At 38.0% G+C, this 24,312-nt stretch overlaps 1 protein-coding gene across 9 annotated transcripts in view; it reads left to right on the forward strand.

Moving 5' to 3' along the window:
• ESRRG (estrogen related receptor gamma) overlaps positions 1-24,312 on the forward strand; it is a 371,220-nt gene that overhangs the window by 229,304 nt on the left and 117,604 nt on the right. For all 9 annotated transcript variants that reach the window (XM_066546421.1, XM_066546417.1, XM_066546420.1 and 6 more), the window contains one exon: positions 18,725-19,140. In XM_066546421.1, coding sequence (XP_066402518.1) covers positions 18,738-19,140 — 403 coding nt within the window. In that variant the 5' untranslated portion in view covers positions 18,725-18,737. The remainder of the gene's footprint in view (positions 1-18,724; positions 19,141-24,312) is intronic.

A 24,312-nucleotide genomic window follows, 5' to 3' on the forward strand; every position in this document is an offset into this window, starting at 1 on the left:
CAAAGGAGGGGAGTTGTGAGGGGGAGAAAGCGCTCTCTTACTCCTAGATGCTTTGGAATGTGTTAATGCATGAGAGCATTTGATTTGCATATAGATTTAGATGTATAGATCATTGTGAAGATTACAAGCCAATGAGTTTTATCTAGATTTAGATAGCTCTCAGCCCGGTTTGCACATAAAATATAGCCAGTTTCAGGAGGAGAATCTTTGGGGACTTTAAACCTAAGTGAGGCTGATGAAATGTAATGCTTTTAGGTATTAATTTAGCAGAAATAAAATATTTCCTTTAAGGGCTTTCTGTGCCCTTTGTTAACCAAGAATTTATAACTGCTTTGCACAGTCAGTGCTTTATACACACTGTGTGGTTTTGATTTGGTTATAGTTACATTTGTAGTCATCTGTACTTTATTCTAAGAGGAAAAGCAGTTGACAAATGCTTTTCCTTTTTCTTATTCTCTCATGTTTATCAGGTGAAGATTAAATCCGGTCATCAAACAAATAATTTTCCAGCTGTCAGTGTATATATATTGTTACTCAGACAAATATATATCTGCTTTTCTGCCTACATAAATATACATAGAACACTTAAATATTTGAAAATAATTTAAATGGAAATTAAAAGAAATGTAAGGAATTATGTAAGAAAGCATAATTTTATAGTCAGTGCGGCCGTAAAAAATAAATAGGTTTATTTTCAAGTTGCTTGCTTGAATTTCAAAATGACCACCAGAAGATGTAGACTATGGTGGATAATTTATTTCTTAAATTGAATTATCTTTATAAAAGAAAAATCACTAGTGCATTGAGCATAAAAGTTCATCTCCATCCTTCTGGTCTAAGCATTTTAATGATAGTCATGCCATGTCAGATTTTTTTTTTTTTTAATGTGTGAAACATTAGTCCAGTGCTGTGTTTTAAAAAAAAGGTTTGGCTTCCTACTTCAGTGTGTTTCCTGATGTCAGATTCTTCTTGCTTTCAAATTTTAAATGTCACACTTCCCTGGGCTAAAGAACAAAACCAGGATCATCTTACGAGGAATCCTTGAAATTGTGGGAGGGTTTTGTGTCATTGTTTTGCCTGGGTTTAGATCTGCAGAAGAAAGGGACACAGCATCTTGAAATCCCAGCAGCCTGGCTACTTCTCTAAGATTTGCATGAAATTCAGCTGCAGCCTTCAAAGGGATTTGAGTGGATTGGATTCTTTAAGGTTAGTCCATGTCAAACCTATTAAGTTCAATTCACATGCAAAACCCTTTTTACGTTTTTTTTTTAAGCCAATAAGGCTCTAACTACTATTAAGGAGACATGGTGTACTCGCAGTAGAGCGTCCATGGTAATGGATCACCCTACTGGCACGTGTAACTAACCAGTAATCCACTTTGTCATCTTCCAAATTAAAAGATCCGGTGTCCTGTATCTTCCTCAGATTGAAGAGGTGTTGTTTGCAAAAGTGGACATCCTGGAGATGGTTTTAAAGTATCTGAGTCAGTTTGCATATCCATCTTATATCTAAAATGTGATTTCCTTCCCCCTGCCATTAAATGAAGATTCATTTAGGCTTTGAAAGCAACATCAACTATGATTCTTAGCTTTCTGGGTCTTTGAGTTCTTACTCTTTCTGTAGAGTTCTTCCACTGTTAAATAATTTTAGGAGTACAGTATATGTGCTGTGGTGAAGGGAGAAAAAATTATGGAAATACTTTATGGCGTATAAAAGGATTAGTGGCTACTTCAGAACTGCAAGGACACAATTTTAAAAAGAACAGGTAAATTTTAAATTTGAAAGCCAATTAAAGAAATTCTGTATATCTCATGGACATTTAGGCTGAAGCATCTAAATGCCTTGCCCACCAGCCAGCTGTGAAAGAAGTACCAAATGAACACGCTGCCTCAGTTAGATATTACCAGAATAAATGGATGTTTGTAGGAATTTTGGTTAAATAAGCAGCACCCAGCATTCTCTGAGGTTGCCTCTCATCCTGGAGCTTTCTACCCTCTGTGAGGTCTGTGAGATTTGCCCTTCATTCTGCAAATGGCTGTGTGTTGTTATGCTTTGGTTTGAACAAAGCAGTTTTTCTAAAATGCTGGCCAGATTCTGTGACCAGGTGAGCTGAATCTTGAAATCAATTGTGTCTTTACAGCATGGAGTCAAATTCATTTGCTTCCACAGTGCCTGCACTGCCAGCTGGATTGTCAGTGATCTGGCAGGATGCTGGATTCAAAGTCCTGATAACCACTCTGCCTGAATTTTGTTCTGTTTAAAAGGTTTAAGTGAGGGGAAAGTAGTGTCTTCTCCCTGTACTTTCTCTTGGCACAGTTTGAATGTCACATTGCGTGCTCAAAGAAAGCACTGCTTTCAGTTTAGAGCAAAATTAGCTGATTGTATGTACTGGTTGAGAACAGGATATCTTCCATTGACTTAGGGTTCCTGGTGCTCCAAGCCTTTTAAAAATATAGTTCTGTTAAACACTGCAAATAAACATTTTTTTCCTGTTCTATGTACATTTCCTGGCAAGGTACTTGAAGGAAGGGGTTAAAGGATAATAAACTCTTTCCAGCTGGCCAGGTTCTTGTGAAACAAATATTTAGATTTTTCCAGTTTAGAAAAGAATAAAATTTAACAAGTACTATAATTAATTGTCTTGTGTTGGCTTTTTTTTTTCCCCCATTTTTGCTGGGTTTTGTTTGCTTGGAGTTTTCATCTGTTTGAAGACCTAAAGTCATTCTGACCTATGTTCAGAATTCTTTCTTGTGTTTCGTGACCTTTGAGAGTAATTTTTTAAAAAAGTACCTAAACCAGGAATGTTTCAGCAGGTAAAAGATTACATACAAGATATGGAATTCTGTATTTGCCTGTAAGTTCATAATTTTTCCTCTAAACATTCTTTACTGACAGCTCACAAGTCATTCAGAGTTGTATAGAGCTTGCATCTTTTAATATTGAGGCCTTGTAATACTAATATGCCTATTTACAGCATTATTAATTATGTAGCAATTCCTAGCATTTATGTTGCTATTTGATTGCATTCCAAAATGCTGCTGTTACCCTGCTTGTGAGTGAGTCATGTTGTTATATGCATTTTTCACATGTTGTTATTTGGGGAGGTGAAGTCAGTATTTTGCTGAGGGAATAAAGGGGGTGAGAAGCCTGTCTTGATGCCTGAATTCCCTTGTCTTTGGCACTCAGAACTTTGTTGCAGAGGATATTGTAGAGATCTCATTGGAGAGTATAATCATGTTGTAAGGATTACGTATCTGTTGTCTTGGTGGAGTGGTTCTTTCAGCAAAAGGATGATTTACTATCATACTGCTTCAGAGTAATGGAATAATGACAAAAATCCTATATTGATTCTACTAACTCCTGCTAAAAAGTAACACATCTGGCTAAATTAAATTTAAATTTTTAACAACTTTAGGTTCTATTAATATAAAGAGAGGTTGTCATCCTTGTTCTTGTTTATACTTGTTGGCAGTCTCTGAATGAAGGTAGATCTGGGAGAGCAGGGCAAAGGGAGAAAGGTTAAATGGCAGAGGAGTTGAATTGCTTTAGTGACAGATTGTCTCCAGAAAGGCATTGAGTTGTTTTAAGGATTAGTTTGGGAAAACTTGAGTTGAATGCACTTCTCTTGTGTGCATATATTGCATTCCTAATGCTGCCAGTCACTTATTTTTCACAAAAAGCAAAATTTACTTTCCAGAATGAGTTTAGAGAGCACAGGGGAAATGTTAAAAAGCCAAGTGAAGAATCATGTCATCAGCTGCAACACTGGTTGGAGTTTTACCTGTGCTATTTTATTGTGAGATTCTTAAAACACTGGAGCAGATTATTAAAACAGTATATATTTTTCTCTTACATTATGATAATAATAACACCAGAGAAATGTTGTAGAAGTTATTATCAGTGATCTAAGGGGAAAAATGTCATTTCTCAGTCAAACCCTTACCAAGTTCTTTATGAATTTCTATGTGTTCCCAGAGGAGATCTCTCATTGCTGGAAGGTAGTTCTTACAGGGAGAATCTTGCATCCTATCAGCGGGTCTGAAGCGTTTTCTGCTGGAAAAGCTGCGCCATATGAGCTGGGAGTGCGGGAGGCTGTGCGCGCAGTCCCTCTTCGGAAAAAACACGCTCAATCTGTTTCAGACGAGTTCCCTGAAAGATGGGTTAAATCAACTGATTGAGCTGATTTTCTCTCTTGAGGTGATATTTTATTTATATGATAAAATGCTTGGAAAGTGATTAATTTGTCAGGGGAACATCTTGTTACTGTAAATTTGCCGAATGTGTAATAAAATTGCCATAACACAGATGGGAAAATGAAGATCTTTTTAAAATGAAATAACTGAGCAGTCTGCCTACATTTTCAGCACTTAAAATTAACTTGGTTAAATTTCTTTGTCATTTTTACCCCTGGAAAAATGTAGGCTGGGGAAGATAAGTGGCAAATGAGTGGTGTGTTTGTGTGTGTTGCAGGTGGAGGATACAGGAACAGGCTCTGTAGTTTTCCTTCTGCATTGGAAGGATCTGATAGATTTGTGGAACTTCTGCCACAGATTGAGTGAATTTTAAAAAATTACAATATACAGGATACTCCTTCCCAGCAGCAGAGAGTTTAAGAATAGGGGACCTTTGTGGGCACAAACCTGAAGTCATTAAGATGTATATAAAATACTGCTTTTGTGCCACTTTGTGCAGGATTGCTTTCGAATGAGAGCTAAATAGTGTAATACCCTTCTTAAGTCTTTTTATTGCAGTCTCATATTGTAGGGAATATAACTCAGATTATCTAGGGGTATACCTGAAAAGGAAGGAATACATTCCCTGGGCCTGCACTGCAGTGTCTAACAAGTGAAAATAGCATTAGTGAAGGAACAGTGCCTTTTATTCATACATTTTACTACTGCCTGTCCATTTGTCCACCAGAATGAGACACTTATCATGCTTCCATGTTTTTCCCTTACAACTTAAAGAATTATGAAAGAAAAATTCAATTTTTTGTGTCCTTGTGTGACAGCTGGAGTGGATACTGTGGTCATTTGGATTAAAAACATATCCATCACCACAAGTTGACAGGTTATTATTATGTCTTCTTTGAATATATGAATTTTATCCCTACATGTTGGAACTGTAAGAATGGGAACTTTTTATATAAATAATTATCCTGGTAGTGATGTACTGCATATGGTTGCCATATTTTTTCACTTTTACAGCATTCTTGGCCTTATCACCCATAACATAAATCTCAGGCTCTCATATTTAATGCAACCTGTAGGATAACCATGCCTGTATAATGTACAGTCAGCCAATCCCACATCATCATTTGGCTATCATTATTTGTTGTCCTATGATGGATGTTTCAGTTGATGTCCCGTTTTGGATTTTACAGAATGATGCAGCCGTCCAGGGATAGATGAGAGTGGCCTCTTTTAGGTGTTTATGCTGATCTCCACAAGCACCCTCAGTTTATTTAGCTTCCAACTATAGGCAGTTAAAGTCTTGAGTATATTGGTGTTATCTTGGTTGCTCATAATTTATTTTTCAGAACACCAGGCTATTCATTCCATAAAGTGATACTAATACAGAGATTTACTGTCAGAGCCTCTACTGTGTTAAGAGCTGGGGAAGAAGTGCAGCAGATTTGGTGGATATTCTAAGCAGATGCTTAGTGAAATGGTTCTTATTCCAGATCTCGGTTCCATCATGGGAAAAAAATCTGATTCCCAATCTGGTAAAATCATCATTTAATGCCATCCTGTTAACTGATCAAGGCTGATCCTTGGTTTGGTGAGAATCCTGAACCTGAGCTGAAACTGGTGAGGCACAAAACTTCTCTGGATGAGATGCATTCTACTTACTTGAATTTGCTGGTGGAATGTCACACTAAATTTGTGGCACAGGCCACAGGCCTTTCTTCAGGCCAATCTTCCTTTCACTGCTTACCCAAGGACAGTCAGCTTAAACAGAACTTCCAGCTGTACTAGAAATAAATATTTGATCTAGACTTAATACTGGTAAAATAAATGAAGCAAATATGTCATTAAAATACAGCTGAAGTTTGCAGCATGCAATGTGGAGTAATTAATGCTGATCTCTTCATGTAAAGCTTTTCTTGGACAAGCCTCTTGCAGACATTTTCCAGAAGAGATGGCCACAGGTGAAGCATGTAATGATTGCAGTGTATTGATACAGGTGCTTTATAATTGCAAGTAGCAACATTCCTGTTGTACATGTTATAATTGAGCAGGTACATATTTATTACTTTAGATGATTTTTCTGGAATATGCTGAATTTCTTTCTTCTTCTCCTTGTGACTCCCACCAAAGAAAAGGCAAAAGTTAAGAGAGTAAAAACAGTGTCAGGACTTTGTGAGAAGCTTATCCTGGCAACTTCTGGAGTCATGCAAACATTTTTAAAGTGAAAGCCTTTGCTTCCTGACCTTTGCTGCAGATACCAGAGGCAAATCTCTGACATGTAAACCAGTGGCATAGATAGATTTGAATTGCACATAGTAATATGTGAAGAACAGGGAACTGTGAAAAGCCAAAGGTTTATTTATTTGTTTGTAAAAATCTGTAATCACACATAAAAATCCAAGATAGACTAGAAAAGACTTAAACTGTATAGGTTTTACTTCTATAAATTCTCTGATTTATCTCAATATGTGATGAATTTGGTCATCAGTACCACACCCAAGTAACATACTAAACCATTTGTTGAGTCTGTTTCTATTTCCAGTGCTTCCAGAATCAAGATATTTCAACAAAGAAAAAGTAGAGTTCAATGGAAGAGATTTTTTTTTCTTACAGTTTTCACTTAAAACTGTTACAGGGCTTCATGGTGTAGAAATAGAAAAGTTGTGTGTTAACAGACAGGGTTCATATCACTCCAATGCTTTAGTTCAAGTAAATAAATAGACTGCTGTGCTCTCCAAGTCCTTGCATGTCAGTGTGGTTTTCTTTGAGTGCAGTAGGTTATGGTAATCCACTTGCATCTTGTGTATCAAGAGTATCAGGACCTTAGACCCTCTGAAATCACAGGCTGGGTTAGGGAATAACACCATTAGCTGGTATAAATTTGCAGAGCTTCAGAATTGCTGGGTCTATTCCCCTGTACCCAAGGTTTTGACCCACAATGAATGGCAGATGTGCTGTATTTGGAACAAATTTGATTTTGTTTTTCTAGCTACTATACCCATTAAAATAACAAACCCAGCACTGTTTATAAGATTACCGAGACAATTTAAACACTTTGAGAATTGAGCAGTGATATGGAGCAGAGAGGAGGAGTCTTCTTCAGAATTCATGCTCATCTTTAGAACTGACATCTCTGTTCATGGCTGTTTCACAGCAGTTAAAAATTTGTTTAGGCAAAGAATAGTACATTTTTTTATGTATTCCTCTTTCATGTAATGAAAACTAGCACTCCCTTTCACATTTTGTAGAAAACAAGATATTCTGATAAATTGTATTTGTGAAGAATTTGGTAAATAGTTTATCAAAGTATTTATTTTCCTGGTATTGTCTGCCTGTTTCATTGCAAATCCTTAAAAAACTCCCCACCCCAATCATAAAACCTTGGGCTATTCACAACTACGCATTGCTCACACATTACCCTGTGTGCTGGCTAGTTCTGTTCTTGCCATAGGCTTTATATTTGGAAAGGCTTCACACAAAGAAATTTAGATTAATTCAACAGAAAAATAAACATTTTAAATTAGGAGTAAGAGGAAATTTAATTAAGATTTCCATTTAGGAAAAAAACCCCTTATATATTTCAAAACAACAAAGGTCCCATTTTGCAGGTGGAAGGCAAGTTCCCTTCTCAGACATAAATATTCAAACTTCCAAAGCATGTTTTAATCAAAGCTTTAGAAAATAAACAAAATGGACTGGATTGGAACTCTCCCAAACCATGACAGGGTTCCTGTGCCCTGATGTTGTTCTGTTGAGCAGTTTTTGCCAACTCTTCACCTTTCTGTGTTCTGTTTTGTGCATCTGTAGGAGTGAGATAGGGGCACTCTCTGGAAATGTATTAAAAATTAGTAAGTTACAGATCATTATTAATAAATAGTACCATAACATTATGATTAACAATATTTGCCTAGGTCCTTTTCCTTGCTTGTGTATTGATTTCAAGTGATCTGGTCAGAGAGCTCTGTGTGGGAACCAGGAAAGCTGAGTCAACCCTGAGGGACTCCCTGTCTGAGGGCACTTAGCCACAGAAAAGGCCTGGTCCCCTATTTCATTTTCAAGTCCTGCAAAAGTGATTGGGATTTTTGTCATCCTAACATAGCTAAAGGTAAGACTGTGGCACTCTAGAAACTGTTTTAAAGTTCTTTCAATTTTTTACCTTTTAGGTTTCCTACAGATATTTTCATCTCATAATTTGAAAGGAATGTTTTCTCCCTCGTAGAATCTTACATCTCACTCCTTTAGTTTCTTTATCAAAAATACAGTTTCAGGCTTTCAATATGAGACCGTGACAAAGTGATTTTATAGCCAGTACTGAAAGTGACTAAACTTGACAACAATTGTATTTTATGACAACCACTGCTTTCATGTCCACAGCCTACTTTCCCATCATCAGCCGTGATTTTTTTTCCTCCTTTTTTTCTCTCCCCTCCTCCCCCCATGACTTTTTTCAAATCTGAGCAATTCTGTATCTCTGCACTGACTGAAAACAAATCCTTTTACCAGGAGTGCATTTTAATGGGCAGCATGCTTTGCTTAAGTCACCAGAACCTAAACTGTATAATATTCAATTTTTTATCAACCCGGGACCAAAGCTTTTTCTTGAGAGCGATGTTCATAAGAGTAGTGGAAGAATTAGTATTACAGAACTAAACCAGATTAGGAGGCAATGTGAATTAGATTTGGTAACAGATGGTGCCGTGGAAATTAAAGGTGCTTTGCGAATGGAAGCGACAGCAGCTTGCCTCTTTTCCTCTCCTGTCTCTCTCTTTCATGCGCTTGATAGACGGGTATAAATCACAACAATCCCGTCTTGACAGCCAATTTCGAGAATTTGATCTGGTTAAAGACATGGCTTTCCTGCTCCACTCACTGAAACTGGCTGCTATTTTATTTTTATACAGCGCCTTGTCATATTTAGGAAAGTGGAATCACCTGCCTCTCTTTAATGAAATTTTCTTTAATTACAGTTTTAGCTCTTTAGTGTTAATTACTTTTCCATTCAGCCTGAGTTCTCGGGCTGTCTCTTAGGGATGTATGTCTCTCCCCCACCCTACCTCCTTGCACTATTCACGCATATGCTTTCATTTTTCTAAAGATGCTTTTCATTGTTGGAAGTTGTTGTCAGATCCATTGTAATTAGATCCTAATTATCAAAATCATCATTATTGTGTAGGAAGAGGAAGCATTGTAAACAACTGTTAAAGTTATAGGATCTTGTTTGACAGTGCAGGAACCTTTCAGGATATACTTGAATAATAAACAAGCATACAAAAAGCCCTGCTGAAAACTCTGGGAAACAAAGATCTGGAGAGCAAACCCTCTCCTTGGAAGGAAAATGTACCCAGGTTCTCTCTCCGTATCTATTCCTCAGAGTCTAATCCCATATTTTTTCAGAAAAGATCAGAATAAAATTACCCTGTTTCAGTTTGCTTATGTAAATTTTCAGCTTTGTTCCTCTCATTCAGGTTCCAGATACAAAAATCACTTTCTTGATGTGTGTCAGGATTGACTTATGGTTGCCTTAATACAATTACTTTTTTGTGTATAAGGCAGCAAGTGTAAGTGAAGGGACTGCTGCTGTGATGCATGGAGATGTGGAGATGCTACTGCCATACACTAAAAGTCCTCAGAGTGAAAGAGAAAAATAATGGACTGTATCTAAAAGAAAAAAAAAAAAAATAAAACCCTCAAACTAGGAGAAGATTCGTAGAGCTGGCAACTAACAGTTGGTAGAAATAAAGCTTCCTACTGGCAGTCAAATCAAATGTAGTAACAACTCAACGACTCCCTGCTGCTTGCTGACAGCATGGTGTAACACACTGGGACAAACATTCACTTAAACACTGATTGCACGAAAACGTCATCTCCCCACGCCTCAAGTGGCTTTTTGGTTGCGTGTGCGAGCGCACATGCGTGTGCAGGGGGTGTTTAAGTCCAGTGGCATGTGTCTGGAGGGCAGCACACCTTGGGAGCCAGCTGAGTGAGGGGGTGGGACAAGGATCTCTTGCTTTATAAGTTCTAGTCCTGAGTCTTCTAAGACGCTCACTCTCTGATACTATTTCTGGTGTGTTCTCTTTAATCGGTTCTCCAATTTAACAGAGCCTGGCGTGCAAATTATAATTCTTGGGCTATAAATCTGCAGAAAATCAGTGAGGGAGCTGGGTGGGGAGACAGGTACACGGTGTGCTCACACCTACACTCTGCCTTTCAGCCATGGAACGAAACTGCTGCCAGAAATTGTAAAAAATGCCATGATGCAAACTTTGACTCTCTCTTGAGACTGAAGGCATTTTTTTGTCTTCTTTTTTCTTTTGGAAAGTGATGAATGACAGCTATGTTTCTCTGATCTGTAGTACTGGCTTTCTGACTGGTGCAAGTAAGTGCTTTTGATGCTGTAATCATTTCAAAATAATCCCTCTTTAGAAAGCCTGTTATGTTCTTGAATGAATCTTTACTTACTTTTGTAGTTTTTTATTTTTATCTCTTGAAGTAGCTGAATGTAGCATTTAATTTTCTTTTGCTCATTCAGCTGATTTCCCTTAATAAAAAGAATCCTCACAATTAATAGCTGACTCCTTCACACTTTACCATGTCCTCTGGGGGCTGGAGACATCAGGTGGATTCCACCTGATACCGCTGAAATACAACCACAAGTAGAATGATGCTCCATCACAGAAAAACACTTCTTAACCAGAGTTTTTGCTGTCTAACAGCATGTGACATGAATTGTTAGTCTGCACTTGGACTAATAAAATCTTACTCTTCCTTATCAGTTTACTGATTTACATATGATGAGGCTTGGCCATCATTCTGATTGTCACATGACAGTCTTTTTTATTGGAACTTTTTGGGCATGGGAATTCTCCTTGTGTGAGTTGGTACAGATCTCAGCTCTCCTCGTGCAACAGAGCTGTCTCTTTTCAGGGATGTTAAGCACTGTAACAACAAAAAAAAGGTATATATAAAATATTAGGCTAAAAGTCAGTAAATGAGAGAAGGTGAGTCTGAGGTATTACAGTGGTAGGATTGTAGCTTTAAACAGCAGCCATGTTCTAGCTGTAAAAATGTTAAAGACACGGGAGAAGAATGTTAAAGACACACTAAAAATGAAGTAGGTATATGAAGTATTCCCCAAGGTTTCAGTTCTGTCAGGACCTTAATATATACACAAAACCCAATAGATTTCCTCTGTGTTTAACCTTTAGGCATTATAGAATGATTTTGATTTGAAGTGCAATCTCCCTGTGTTGCTTTCTCTTCAATATTTGTGTCTTTTTGTTTTAAAGTATTTGAAAACTATATCAATGGGGCATATTGAAAAAGTAACTTTTCCTACTTGAAAAAGACGTGACATCCATGTGTGTAGGCAAGTCTTTTCTGCAGGAAACTTTTTGGTGATGGCCTGCCTAGTAGTAGTACATAACAGCTAATAGGATATTTTCTTCATAAAACACATGCAAAAATTAAGGTCTGTAGTGCAGTTTCTATATGCGCTTTTATTTTTTGCCTTTCAGTTATAGGTTTTGTTTGTTTGTGTCAGTGTGTTGCAGTGACATGTATTGGGTACAGTGGACAACTGTGCCACTGAGGGCTGGCACCTTTTCAGATGTCTGGTGTTTTGGTTCTTGGCTCAAAGGTGTGAGATCTTTGAGTATTATTCCTCATTTTTGTTCTTAAAAGAGTACCTGATGTAAAGAATAATAATTTTTCAGTTTGAAAAGATTTAAATTATGTTGCCTCTAAGTGCTTCAGCTTATAAATTCAGAAGAGTTATGTTATAGTCTGTCAAACCATAGGATCTGTATGCTGCAGAGCCTGTGCATGTCTAAGGATACATTTAATTAAACCAGCATTAGTGCATCTATACAGACTTATTAAAACACTTAGTTTGTCTCAATAATATTGATTAAATAGCAGTAGTTTGTTTAATCTAAGTGTATTTTTGCTATTACTACATTACTTCCAAGTAATCAGGGTAATAGTCATCATCAGTGAAATATCACGTTAGTTATGAAGTAATGTCATAAGAATTGATTTAGACTTGGCAGGAAAGGAAGGCTTTCTGTCATATAGTGCCAAAGCCTGATTTGGACTATTAGAATGAGAGTTTTACACATAATTTCTGTTCGTATAAACAGGGTGTGTTTTATAGGCTTATAGGTTATTCCATACTCCGAGTATCCATTATATCAAGGAACACCTCAGACAGTTAATTATGCAAAACATCATGTAAGTAATTACACAGTATTATTATGCATTTAACAGTTTTATTGATTTGCCAGTTGCTCACTTACAGTATTTAGAGCTATAAACAAGAGATGCTCACCCTCAGTTGAAATAGATCCAAGGAAATGAGCTAAAGATAAATGACACTAGTATGCATTGTTGCATCAGATGTAATCCTTAAAAGTAGGAGCTGTCAACAGTGATAATTTGCAACACATTGGGGTATCTCAGGATCATTTCCCTCTTGTTAACAAAGTTTATCAACCAGGAAGCATGGGGAATCAACTTGAAATAGAATGGGAAGCAATAATAAATATTTATATATGGTGGGTGAGTAGGTTTAAATAATTCCTCCTCATTTTTGGGAGGTCTGTAGTAGTTGCAAGTCAGCCACTTGAACATTTTTCTTTTTTAAAAGCACCACAGAAAACAAAGTGCAGCCTCTCAGATGAGGTGCAGATCTGAAGGGTGTGAGATAATGGTTTGTTTGGCGTATTTTGTTGAGCTAAAAATGAGCACACAGTAATGCAGTCTCGCACTGCTTCGTGTGCAGGAAGTGCTTCAGCAGAGCTTGGATGGATGGCATACAGAGCAATAGCAACTGTTTGGGAAGCTGGATCCTCTGTCAGCAGTCATCCGCTAACCCAGGCCACTGCGGGTAACAACATGATGGCTTCAAGCATTGCTCCTTCTCTTCCGGCTGCTACTGGCTTTGACAGCTGCTCTGGAAGGAGTCACTGGCTTGCTTTGCTTTTCCTTACCAAGGTGAAGTGGGCAAGTTTCAAGACAGCATAAAAGAAAGAAGAAATTGCAAAAAGCAATGAAACATTCAGCATTTCTTAACAACCTCCCACCCCCCAAAAAAACCCCACCAAACCACCACAGCTCTTCTGTTTTGCATTGGGTAGTCCTTACTACATGGTTGTACATGTGTGTTGATTATTAAGGACTTGAGCCTAATTACAGTTTTGTTTGTGCATGCATAGGACAAGATTAGCAATACTTTGTGATTAATAATCTCATCCACTAGGTTAACCAAGCAGGCCTTACCATATTTCTTATTAAAAGAAGAAATCCTTTCTTTTCCTTCCTCCAACTAAGCCTGTGCACCTTAATGCAATGATGATATGTTAGACCCAGCAGTTGTCAAAGCATCGTATTACTGTGATGCCATAATGACACCCTGTCTCTGTAAAGTAGTCATGTTTTCTCAAATCACACGTTGCACCGTTGATTTCTGACATGACACTTCATTCAGTCACTTTCCTTTTCTTTGGCGTCTCCATTCTCTGACAATAGCAGCTGGTGCCCATTTTCCTACTAAGTGATTCACATTTTACCACTTTACTAGAGTGCAATTAGCTGAAGCAGAAAAAAATGCTCAGTGTAAAGCAGCTCGGATGAAATTGTTACTCAGCTCTTTAACAGGACCTGGTGAATGTCTTGAGGTGTTGTCGTGGGTGTCAGTGCGAGAAGCAATGTTTTGGTTTCTTTGCACACAAATGTGGTTTTTCTCTCTGTTACAGTCAGGGAAACCGATTGTGGGAATTCACTGGAACATGCTGACTTTTTTTGTCTGCTGATTTTAGTATAGACCTTAAAAATGATACTGAAAGTAAGCACAGTATTTAGAAGGAAATGTGGTATTTATAGTCAAAGCGAGGATCTGGCTTCCATTCCTGACTGCTGCAGACTTACTGTGTCACTTAGACAAAGAGATTCTTTAATGCATTGGCTGTCACAGTTAAAGTCTGAGGATAGCAAGACCTTTTTGGTAGACATCCATGTGAGAGGAAGGTATTGGAGGAAAATCAGATGGGTGGTACTGTTAGCATGAAAAGTACCTAGGTGTGCATAATAACACCTACCCTGCTGATGCTCCCACATTGTAGCTGTCATTACAAATGTCAACTGCTAACAACCTATTCTGATATTTATGAATGTAGGGCAGTTCTCTCCCCAAGAAAAGAAAATACTTCATGTGCAGGTAGAAGTGGACTTTAGTGTTGGTCTGCAGTAGAAGTGGTCACTTTAATTATTGTAGTTAATTATTACTGCCACAGATACCACCAGTGCAGCTCTGAAGTAGCGAATGATGCTATAAGCAGAACTTTTCCTTCTTGAAAAAAACGTGAAATGTGTTCATGGATTGTGAGGTATTGGCATGTTGTTTTGGCCTCCTTTGGGTATTGGTAATAAGGGAGATAAGGGAAAAGTAAATTTGTGAACTGGTTATATATATAGATGGAATATGAAGAGCTCCTAGTAGCTGGAATGAGGCTTTCTTTCTTAAGGCTATATACTGTAATCAGATGCAGTTAATTTTTGCATTCCACTTGTATATTGATACTGATTTAGCCAGTGTCAGCACTGTCAATATCATTAGTAATGTGGCAGGTAGATGGAAATATGAATGTGATTGCATTAATAAATTCTTAATATATTCAGGCTTTCATAAGCACATAGCATTACAATTTATTCACTATTGTTTAAGGCCATTTTAAAGAAGAAGTTGCCTATTGCAGTGCTCTGTCATTGTATCTTTCTGCCAGCAGATCCTGGCTTCAGGTCTTTCTTAAATGAAGAAGTTTTGAAGTAAATTTAGTGTAGACATGAAGAGTTAATGCTGTATATTGCATATTAGCCATGGCTTGCAGCACCCTATGTATTTTCTCTTGTATTTGACCATGGAAATGCTTCTGGAGTCTGTTGTTGCTTTTCCTGAGGGTACTAAAAGGAAAGTTTACCTGAGATTTCCCACTTGTTAGAAAACTTACTTCAGAACTTACTTCCCACCACAAATGGAACTGCCATTTATTTGACTTAAAATCTAGTAAAGAAAAAAAACAACCCCACCAAGGCTTTAAAACAAATACTGTACGTTTTTATATGACACATGTTATTTCTATTCATAAACCTTAACTAAATTTAGATTTTTATTAATCCAATGTGACCTAAAAATTTTGCATTAACAGCACAATGTGGAATTGGGCTTATTCTCTTTGAATGCAGATAAAGCCATCATCTTGAAAATAGCTCTTTCTGACAAAAAGGTGTTCTTTTGAAATAAAGTCTTATTCACTACATTCCTCTTAGAGTTAATGTGAATTTTAGTGCCTCTAATTTTAGATTGAAGTGAGGTCTAGAATAAAACCCACTGGCTGACAATTGAATTTATAGATAGTTGTGAATATTTCAGGCTTGAATAATAGAGCTGTAGAATTTCAGACACAGAGAGGAAGAGAGAATTAAACTCCAACTGTAGTTTTACACTATAATGCAATGGTGTCTAGGAATTCTTCAGTGTAACGAGCTAAGTAGTAATTAGGAGGGAACTGAGGGAGGGATTTTACAGAGATCTAGCTTAGGCATTATTCCAAATGTTCAGCATGATAATTTGATGGTGGTCACACCTGCCATCCGTTTTAGATGGCTCTTGAATTACTTTTGTTCAGAAGTGGTGCAGGAAGGAAGGAGTGAAAGCCGTAGGTGTCTGTTGCCCACCCACAGCCAGTACCCAGCCTTGTCTGTGTTTCACCTCCTGGGGATTGAGAAAGTTTCTGTTCTCAGAGTCAGGCGCTGTTGTTTTTGCTTTTCCCTGGAATCGTTAATGTTTTAACCGTGTTTATGCTTTGCCAGCGCGCACCGGTCCGCTCTGTACTTGTGAAGCTGGAGCCAAAAGCAGCTCTGCCTTGGTTAGTACCAGAACCTGCTACTTCAGAGCCATCAGCAGGCTGGCTTTAACACAGGCAGCACTGTGATCAGATTTTAGTGCTTGTTAGAACTGAGATGGTATTTTGGTTTAGGCTGCTTGGAGTGGGAGATAGCTGCTCCTGTACTGGCCAAAACAACGTGCAGTTGAGCAGCTAATTAATTACAAATGGGGCTTTTTTTTCAGGAATGGGAAGGGTGACATTTGGGCTCATTTTTGCACAAATTAGATTAAAAAAATTGTCAATGTAAGTTTCATACAAGAATGTGTCATCAAGCTGGTTATGACAGACTATAGGCAGTGACTCCTAGTGCTGTATTTTGAGACTTTACATGTGGAGTCTTGGCAGAAGGGAGGTGAAAAAAGAACAGAGTACATGTTTAGTCAATAAAAAGATCTTAGTGTGTAGAAAAATAATATAAAAAAATCAGTTGGTAAAATGTGGAAGTTAATTGATAATCTTAATTACAGCTGTATAAAATTCAGTGTCAATGCAAGGGGAGAGAGAGACAGAGAGACACCATGTTTTAGTACCCTAATAACTTCTTACTCTAGTCTAAGATTGTAATGTATGTGAGAGCGGTCCAGTAATTATAAGGTAATAAGTGGAGTGGTGGTGTAAGTGCTCTAAATTAAAAGGAATTCGCAGAGCTGCTGTAAGTCAGAGCCGACCCGCTTTCTTTCAAACGTTGACTTGAGAAAAGTGCTTAGCCCAGAGTGCAAGTAGAAAGACAAGAGAGAGCTATCTATTAATTACAGCACTCATTAACAGTGACGGCTACAAGGCAGCAGATGCAGAAGAAAAGGCACACGCTACTGCAGGCTGGCAAGGGGATTTCCCCCCCTCCAGTTCTTGAGGAAAGGACAACACAAGCAGGTGGTCCACTGTAATAAGATATTTTCACGGCTTTAACCTTCCCATTTCCTTGGTTTATTTGCTGACACCAAATAGCTTGCTCCTTCCACCTCCCCAAATAAGCCCTGATTTTATGTTTAGATGGTAACATTTCTGTACATCAATCTGGCTGTTTTCCGAATATGCACATTTGTTATTTTCAATAGAATTTTACAGTAAAAATCACAACAATTGAGAAGTCTAAATGAAATCCTTGGGCACTGATTTTAAGGTGAATCTCATCTTAAACACTTCTCTTTAATGACGGGTCAGGCTCTTATTTCCATTACCCCCATTGGGAAGGAAGCCAACTCTTGATTTATGTCTTTTTTCCATTGGTGAATTTGATTCCAGATATTAAAGTAGAAATTGATGAAAAATTTTTGTTCTTAAATAAAAAGAAGTGGAAAAATGAAGACAAGATCTCAAAAATTACTTCAGAAAATTATGTCAGTCAAATTGTCTGGACTTAACATATTTGCTTTGAAAACACAAATCCATAGCTCCAGGTGGTCCTATAGGATAGTTGATTTTCTGCAGTTAGTGTTTCTAAAGAAATGTTCATAGCTATGATCTGACTTCGACAGCTTGTGAGAGTACTGTCAGGAAAATGCTGGATAGGCCATTTACTACTGTGGTCTCATAATCACAGCTGGAGAAAACGAAGATAATATCTGAATCAGAGCTTTCTAATTATTATTTTTGTCCTTTGTTCATCCCAAAATATGTTAATAGTAAAAAACTTGGGGATGGAAATAGATGAAGTTTTCTCCCCCCAGTCCTCCCTGTAGAAAGCAAAAATTTGTTAGATCAGATACTGTGTAGTTTTATTTCAGATGCTTAGTTCTGAAACTATGAGAACTGAGAAGAAAAAAATTTCACTTTCTGAAAGACAAAACCTATATGTAAAATTTCCTCTAATACATGTTTTAAATCCAAGAATGGAGCACATAAAATGTCAGATCCTATAGAGCTGTAGATATATGGGATAGTGCTGTAGTTATTACTGGTTAGTCTGAGGATAATGGCTGGAAAGTAATTGCAGCCACAGCTGATGAATCATTTCACTTAGATTTTGTGAAAATGGAGTTCAGCTGTAATTATTTGTTAGAGTACCCCGTTGATGTGCTACTTCGTTACTAAATAGCTGTATCTATAATAAAGCAGTATTAATGAAGAAAAAAAGATTGCAAGGGACCTGCTCTTCAGTTCTTGAATCAGATCAATAGATAATGGATATGTGTTTTAGTTAAGTGTCTTGACAAATATTAATTACAGAGCAGAGCATTTATGTGATCAAACTTGAAACTATTTGTTTCTGATAATGGTGGAATTTACAGAAAGAAAGTAGAGATGGAAAAATGAAGACGTTTAATAGCCAGGCCATCTAATAGTAATTATAAAATTTTTTTACTTGGTTGATGACAAAATCAGAATTTAGAGTTGATGTGAAGTTGACACGTAGCCTAGAGGGCAGGTGGAGGGGACAACAGAAGGATTTGGTCTCTTTAAAGTTTTTGTTTACTGCCTGTCTGGAGCTTTGACAAAGCTCTGTCATGCCCTTATGCTGATTACCTTCATGTAGAACAAGAAGTATTGACTAATGAATGAATGATGTGCAGCCCCTAACCCTTCCAGAGCAGCCTTAAAGAGCACTGTCTTTAATACACACATTCTTCTTTCTCTCTCTCCCCTCTGCAGGCTTCTCTGCAGAATGTCAAGCAAAGATCGACACATTGATTCCAGCTGTTCGTCGTACATCAAGACGGAACCGTCGAGCCCCGCCTCTCTGACGGACAGCATCAACCACCACAGCCCCGGTGGCTCCTCCGACGCCAGCGGGAGCTACAGTTCCACCATGAATGGCCATCAGAACGGGCTGGACTCGCCTCCCCTCTACCCCTCGGCCACAGGGCTGGGGGGCAACGGGCCGGTCAGGAAACGGTACGACGACTGCTCCAGTACCATTGCTGAAGACTCACAGACCAAGTGTGAATACATGCTGAACTCGATGCCCAAAAGACTGTGTTTGGTGTGCGGTGACATTGCGTCAGGGTACCACTACGGAGTGGCCTCCTGCGAGGCCTGCAAGGCTTTCTTCAAGAGGACGATTCAAGGTTGGTTATTTGTTAATCTTGCTTTCTTTTGCTCAGAATGAACATGTATGGTCTTGGGCTGAAGCCTGTTAGCACTTCAGACCGTGCCTTTTCATTCTTCGTACTGCTTGGTCCTACAGATGTTGCTCGTGAAGAAGCCCCTTTGGGCTTCTTTGGGAGCTCTGCCTGTCACATGCCATGTTTATTTTGATTCCAAAAAATGGAAAAGCGCTGGAGCTAACCAGTGGATGTTCAGATTTGTTTTCTCTGAGAGTTTGTCTGGATTCCCGTAAATGATTGTTGCAAAGAAAGTGGAGCATTTTCTGAAGGTTGTCATGGACGCCTCTTGAATACGCCCTGTGGCTGGCACACAGGATTGTGCTAGTGTGTTGCTCCTAGATAGACCGCTACTGTACTTAAATTGTCACAGAAATCTAGTTTATATTTGTGAAAGAACCAGTGCATGTGAAATTGGAACAAAAATGCAGTGGTGTAGTGCTTTGTGCATATCAGTGTATTGATAACTGGTCTTTCACCCACTATATACAGTGACCTTAAATGAATTTGTCAAATAACTGTAAGATCACGTTCTAAGGAGAGTAAGTTGGCAGCTTTTGGTCTCTGCTCAGTATTTTTTACTAATCTGCTCTTGATACCTATTACAAATATGCCACATATTTTGGCATAAATTAGTACAAATGGGAAAATTTGCATGACTGCTTTTTCTAGCTTCAGAACCTATGGAGACAAAATAACCTTCTACTTTGATTTAGATATCATCCGTTCAAGTAAAATTGAAGGTGCTTTATTTAAAGAACATGAGGCCAAGCTTGGCCTGTGCAGGAATATAGTGTCACATTAAATTAAACTCAGACTTCAGAGACTAAAATTAGGTTGCTAAGTCCAAATTTAAGCTTCTCAATAAAACCTGCTTGATTTTCATACATGTTGAGCACCTGAAATTCTCAGGAAAGGCAATGCAGTCTGGTTATATAGTTTTCTTTTTAAGAATGAACATAAAGTGAGCTTCAGTTTGTAATTTTATATATCCCAAATTAAAAAAATGTTTGGTCTTAAGTATAGTGCTTCCATATTTAATGTAAAATTAGTAAGGAAATTGATTTATATATTGCTGAGGCAGTGGCCATTTTATTCTTCTCTCTTCCACTTTGCTGCTGGGGAGATTTGAGGCTTTTACCAGCATGAAGACCCCATTTTATGAGGGAAATCCAGACACTCAAAAGAAAGATTATACTTCAGTTGTTCTAATGGAGCTGAGTGTTACACTGTTGGCAACCAGTAAACAAAGATTCTTAATGGTGGCCGGGGTTTATATGTAAAATAAGCACACATACAGAGACAATTTGCTCATTTCAATTCTCTGTATTGGAAAAAGTAAAAAGAGGTAGGTGATTTCACTTGACCTTCAAGAACATTTTCAGAAAAGCTCAGAAAATGTTTCTACTGAAGCAATTTTTATTTTTTGGTTGCTAAACTTCAAGCACCAATTTCAACTAGCAACTCTGTTTTTATAAATGGTCTTTAATTGCTGTGTAATAGCTGTCCTACAGGACTGAATTGATGCGCGATTATTTTAGTTGCATTTTGAGCACCAAAAAAACTGCTACAGAAACAAAACCTGATTGAAGTGTTGACTTCTGGCAGTAATAGGTAACCTGCAATTTTACACCACACCACAGACAGAAAGTTTCTGGGCATGGGAGCACAAGGCAGAGACGTCATCCTCCAGATTAGCAACCTGGACTTGGCCACGCAGCTCAAGTTAGAACTGGCAGCTGTGCAAAAAGTCTCAGTGCGGTTGGAGCACGAGCTGCATCAGCAGGTGACAGTGCTGTGAAGACAAAAAAAAATGCAGCAGGGCAAAACCAAGCATTGAAAAGAAAAGCCATAATGAAGAAACTAAGAATAGGAAGTACATTACCCATCATAATGTCATGGCAGCATCTTTAGCAATGGTCCTGACTAAACTGGCACAAATACTGAGAATTTTCAGGTACCATCCAAAATAATGGAAGCTACTTGGGTGAATCAAACCATGGGTTTTGGTAGGTGACAAAATGTATAAAAGAAAAAAGGTGCTTCCTCATGATTTGAATGGGAAAATTCTACCTTTAGGCTTGCATGAGGAGTAATTCCCCTGAGGTTTTTTGTTCTAATTGATAAAATTTAGTTCCAGTGCTTTGGAGGTCATTCCTCCCTGTACTGTTTCATTTCCTTGTTCATATAATGTTCCTTCTCTCTCTCTCTCTCTGCTTATTTTTAAAATGAGTTTGCTGCTGCATTACTGCAACTAAGAAAACAGGAGAACAGAAACAACAGGCAACAGGCTTTGAAAGACAGAATAGAAAACCAGGTGTCAAATATTGTACCTGTGCATATGTAGGGATATCATGTTTCCGCTCAAAGAATTTCTTACTTTAAATGCTAATAGCTTAATTGTGATGAGTACTTTATTATAGATTCAATGAAAAAGAACATAGGACTTCCCAAACCCTTGTTGATCATTCATCAGTTTACTAAATTAGCTCAGACTTGTAGATCCTCAGTGCTATTCCTTTTGAAATCATGGGCACAACTGCCCTGACTTCAGGGAGAGGAAGGCTGAGCTGATAAAGTCAGATTATGAAGCACATCCTGTGTTCGTGTAAGGCCTGATGTCCTTTCCACTGAGTCAATGGGAATCTTTCCATTCCAGAGGAGTCTCTTGAGGTCTCAGCAGGTGGAGGCCACAGGCAGCTGCCCAGAGAGCCAGCACAGTTATTTGTGCACCACCAGCATCTCACACAAGATAGAAGCCTCACAGGGCACCTAGCAGCTCCTACACAAGGCAAATATCACTCTAATGTAGAGTATACACCCGTTTTTAAGGGTAATGGAGATTGTCATTCCCTTTCCAACTTAGCAGTTTAGTCTAAATAACATCCAGCCTCCTGGAATCAATTCCTGCTTATTTCCTTAAACATTAAGAAATTAAATTAACCCTGTTTTGATGTATAAGAAGGAGTAATTTTGTCATTTTAGAATATATATTTGTTATCATAGCCCAAAAATAGGTTTGCAGTTTTGGTAAAGTGTGCATAATTATGATAAAAATCAATAATATTAGAAAAAATTAGAAACAAGCAATTTCCTCGCTAAAAAAAATGAAAGAGAACGAACACACCAAAAAAGAGCTCAATATATAAAATTGGTGTCTTCTTAGGTCATAGTAGAATGCAGTGATGTTCTGCCCCTTTTGTGAGATATAAGGTATGGAAGAACTGGATGTTCTCTCTGCTCAGCCTAGCACTCACTCAGCTGCAGCTCTCAGTTTGCTTCTGTGATAATTTACATGGTGGCTGATTGCAAGTGTCTCACAGAAATACACACACAGCCAAATCTTCCCAAAATTGGCTTAACATCAGGGATGGTAGAAAATAGCAACAACTAAAAATAGTTACAGGTCTATTGATTTTTAGGGTCTCTTCACAGTTTTTGCTGTGCACTGTATTATCTTGAAAACTCTGAGCTTTCATTAAAAGAAAGAGGAGAAAAAAAAGAATTTTCAGTTGTCAGCTGGGTTCAAAGTCTTGTGTTCAACACAGAGGTCTTGTACTTGCTAGATATTTTGTAGTGAATATTTAATGTAAATATATTTATCATAATTTTGGTCAGTTTTGGTCAGTTATCATATATACTAGTAAGTATACATTTTCATTAATCATATGTAATTACTCAGTGTTCATAACTTAAACATTTCAGCAGGTGGATTGAACTGGTATTCTTGCTTTCAGGAGAGGGCTGAGATGATATGACTTTCAGGTTCAAGACAGATTATTATCCTGTTTTATGTTAGCTTTTATCTCTCTAAACTAATGGCCTGCATCTAGAAGACTTTCATCCTCCCTCGTTCCAAATTGTCCAGACTGCTGTCTTTGGACTCTTTAAACTAGCCTGAAAAGACAATGTGTAAAGCCTGCACATTCCTCATAAGGCTTCTCACAAAAGTCTCAGATCTTACTTATCATTTCCTTCGATATTGTTTGAATTTTCCCCACAAAAGCTAAATATTTTGCATTCAGTAGTCTTTGTTCTTGAATTATTACTTTTTTGGGGTTTTTTGTTTATATGTTTATTTTTTGAGGAAAAACTGTTGCATGAACAGCAGTGAGGCATCAATGTTCTGTGTATACACAGGGTGAGTAAAGCAGTAGTTGGTAAGAAGCCCTGCAGTCAAACCCTCACTGTTTTATCATTTCATCCCTGAGAGTTGCTGCCTGTCCATGTCTCCTAACACAAACAGGGAATACTCTATCCTTGAAATGCTGTTGTCTTCTGCCATCTCATTCTATGCTGCTCAGCTAAGAGCCTTCAGCTCTACAGTTCTGCAGGGATGTTCCCGTTGTCTTCAAAGCCTGCCCAAACTCTCTGTACTTTGTTCAGCTCTCTGGTTACTCAGAGTTGTTTTTAATCCCTCCAATGTTCAGGTTTTTCAGTCCTGTTTAGAGTGTTGACCCATTATTGAGCCAGTTTGAACTGTAAATATGCAAACACTTTACAGTAAATACATTTTTATTTTTCAATCAGGAAGTTTTAATCAAGAAAGGTAGAACTAGGTATGTACATTCAGATAAGGCAACATAAAGTTTGATTTGAAGTTGCATGTGACTGAAGTGGCTTCCAAAGGGTATTTTGCATTTCTGAAAGCTGTCTTCTGTAATACATTTTTGAGGAGGAAATGAAAGAAAATCAAACAAGATTTTATGGCTTTTCAGCTTCTATGCTGATAGCTAAGATTATTGTTGTTTTATAGAAGGGTAGGGTGGAGGCTCCCATCTTGGTGCACTGGCCTGTGGACCTTGGCTCTGGTGCAAAGATGGCAGCCCTCCAGTGAGCTGAGCACTAAATGTCACCTGAATCCATCATTACCTGATCTAATCATTCACCTTCCTTATATAAGTGGAAGTCTGTGCATCAGCACTTCTTTCAAAGAATATTTTAAGCAAGCAGTGATAGATATCTTGCATTTTCCCCAGTTTCTCTGTGCCTGTGGGCCAGCCAGACTAGCAAGCGAGCATTTTTAATTCCTTCCAACACATCTCTTTATCCTGTCATAATGTCATTGTGTAGCTGTAGCAGCTAAACAAGATGAGACAATAAAATATAAACATGGTGAAATCTCAGAACCAGCTT

This window comes from Molothrus aeneus, chromosome 3 (genome assembly GCF_037042795.1).
Source record: "Molothrus aeneus isolate 106 chromosome 3, BPBGC_Maene_1.0, whole genome shotgun sequence".
Classification (NCBI taxonomy): Eukaryota; Metazoa; Chordata; class Aves; order Passeriformes; family Icteridae; genus Molothrus; species Molothrus aeneus.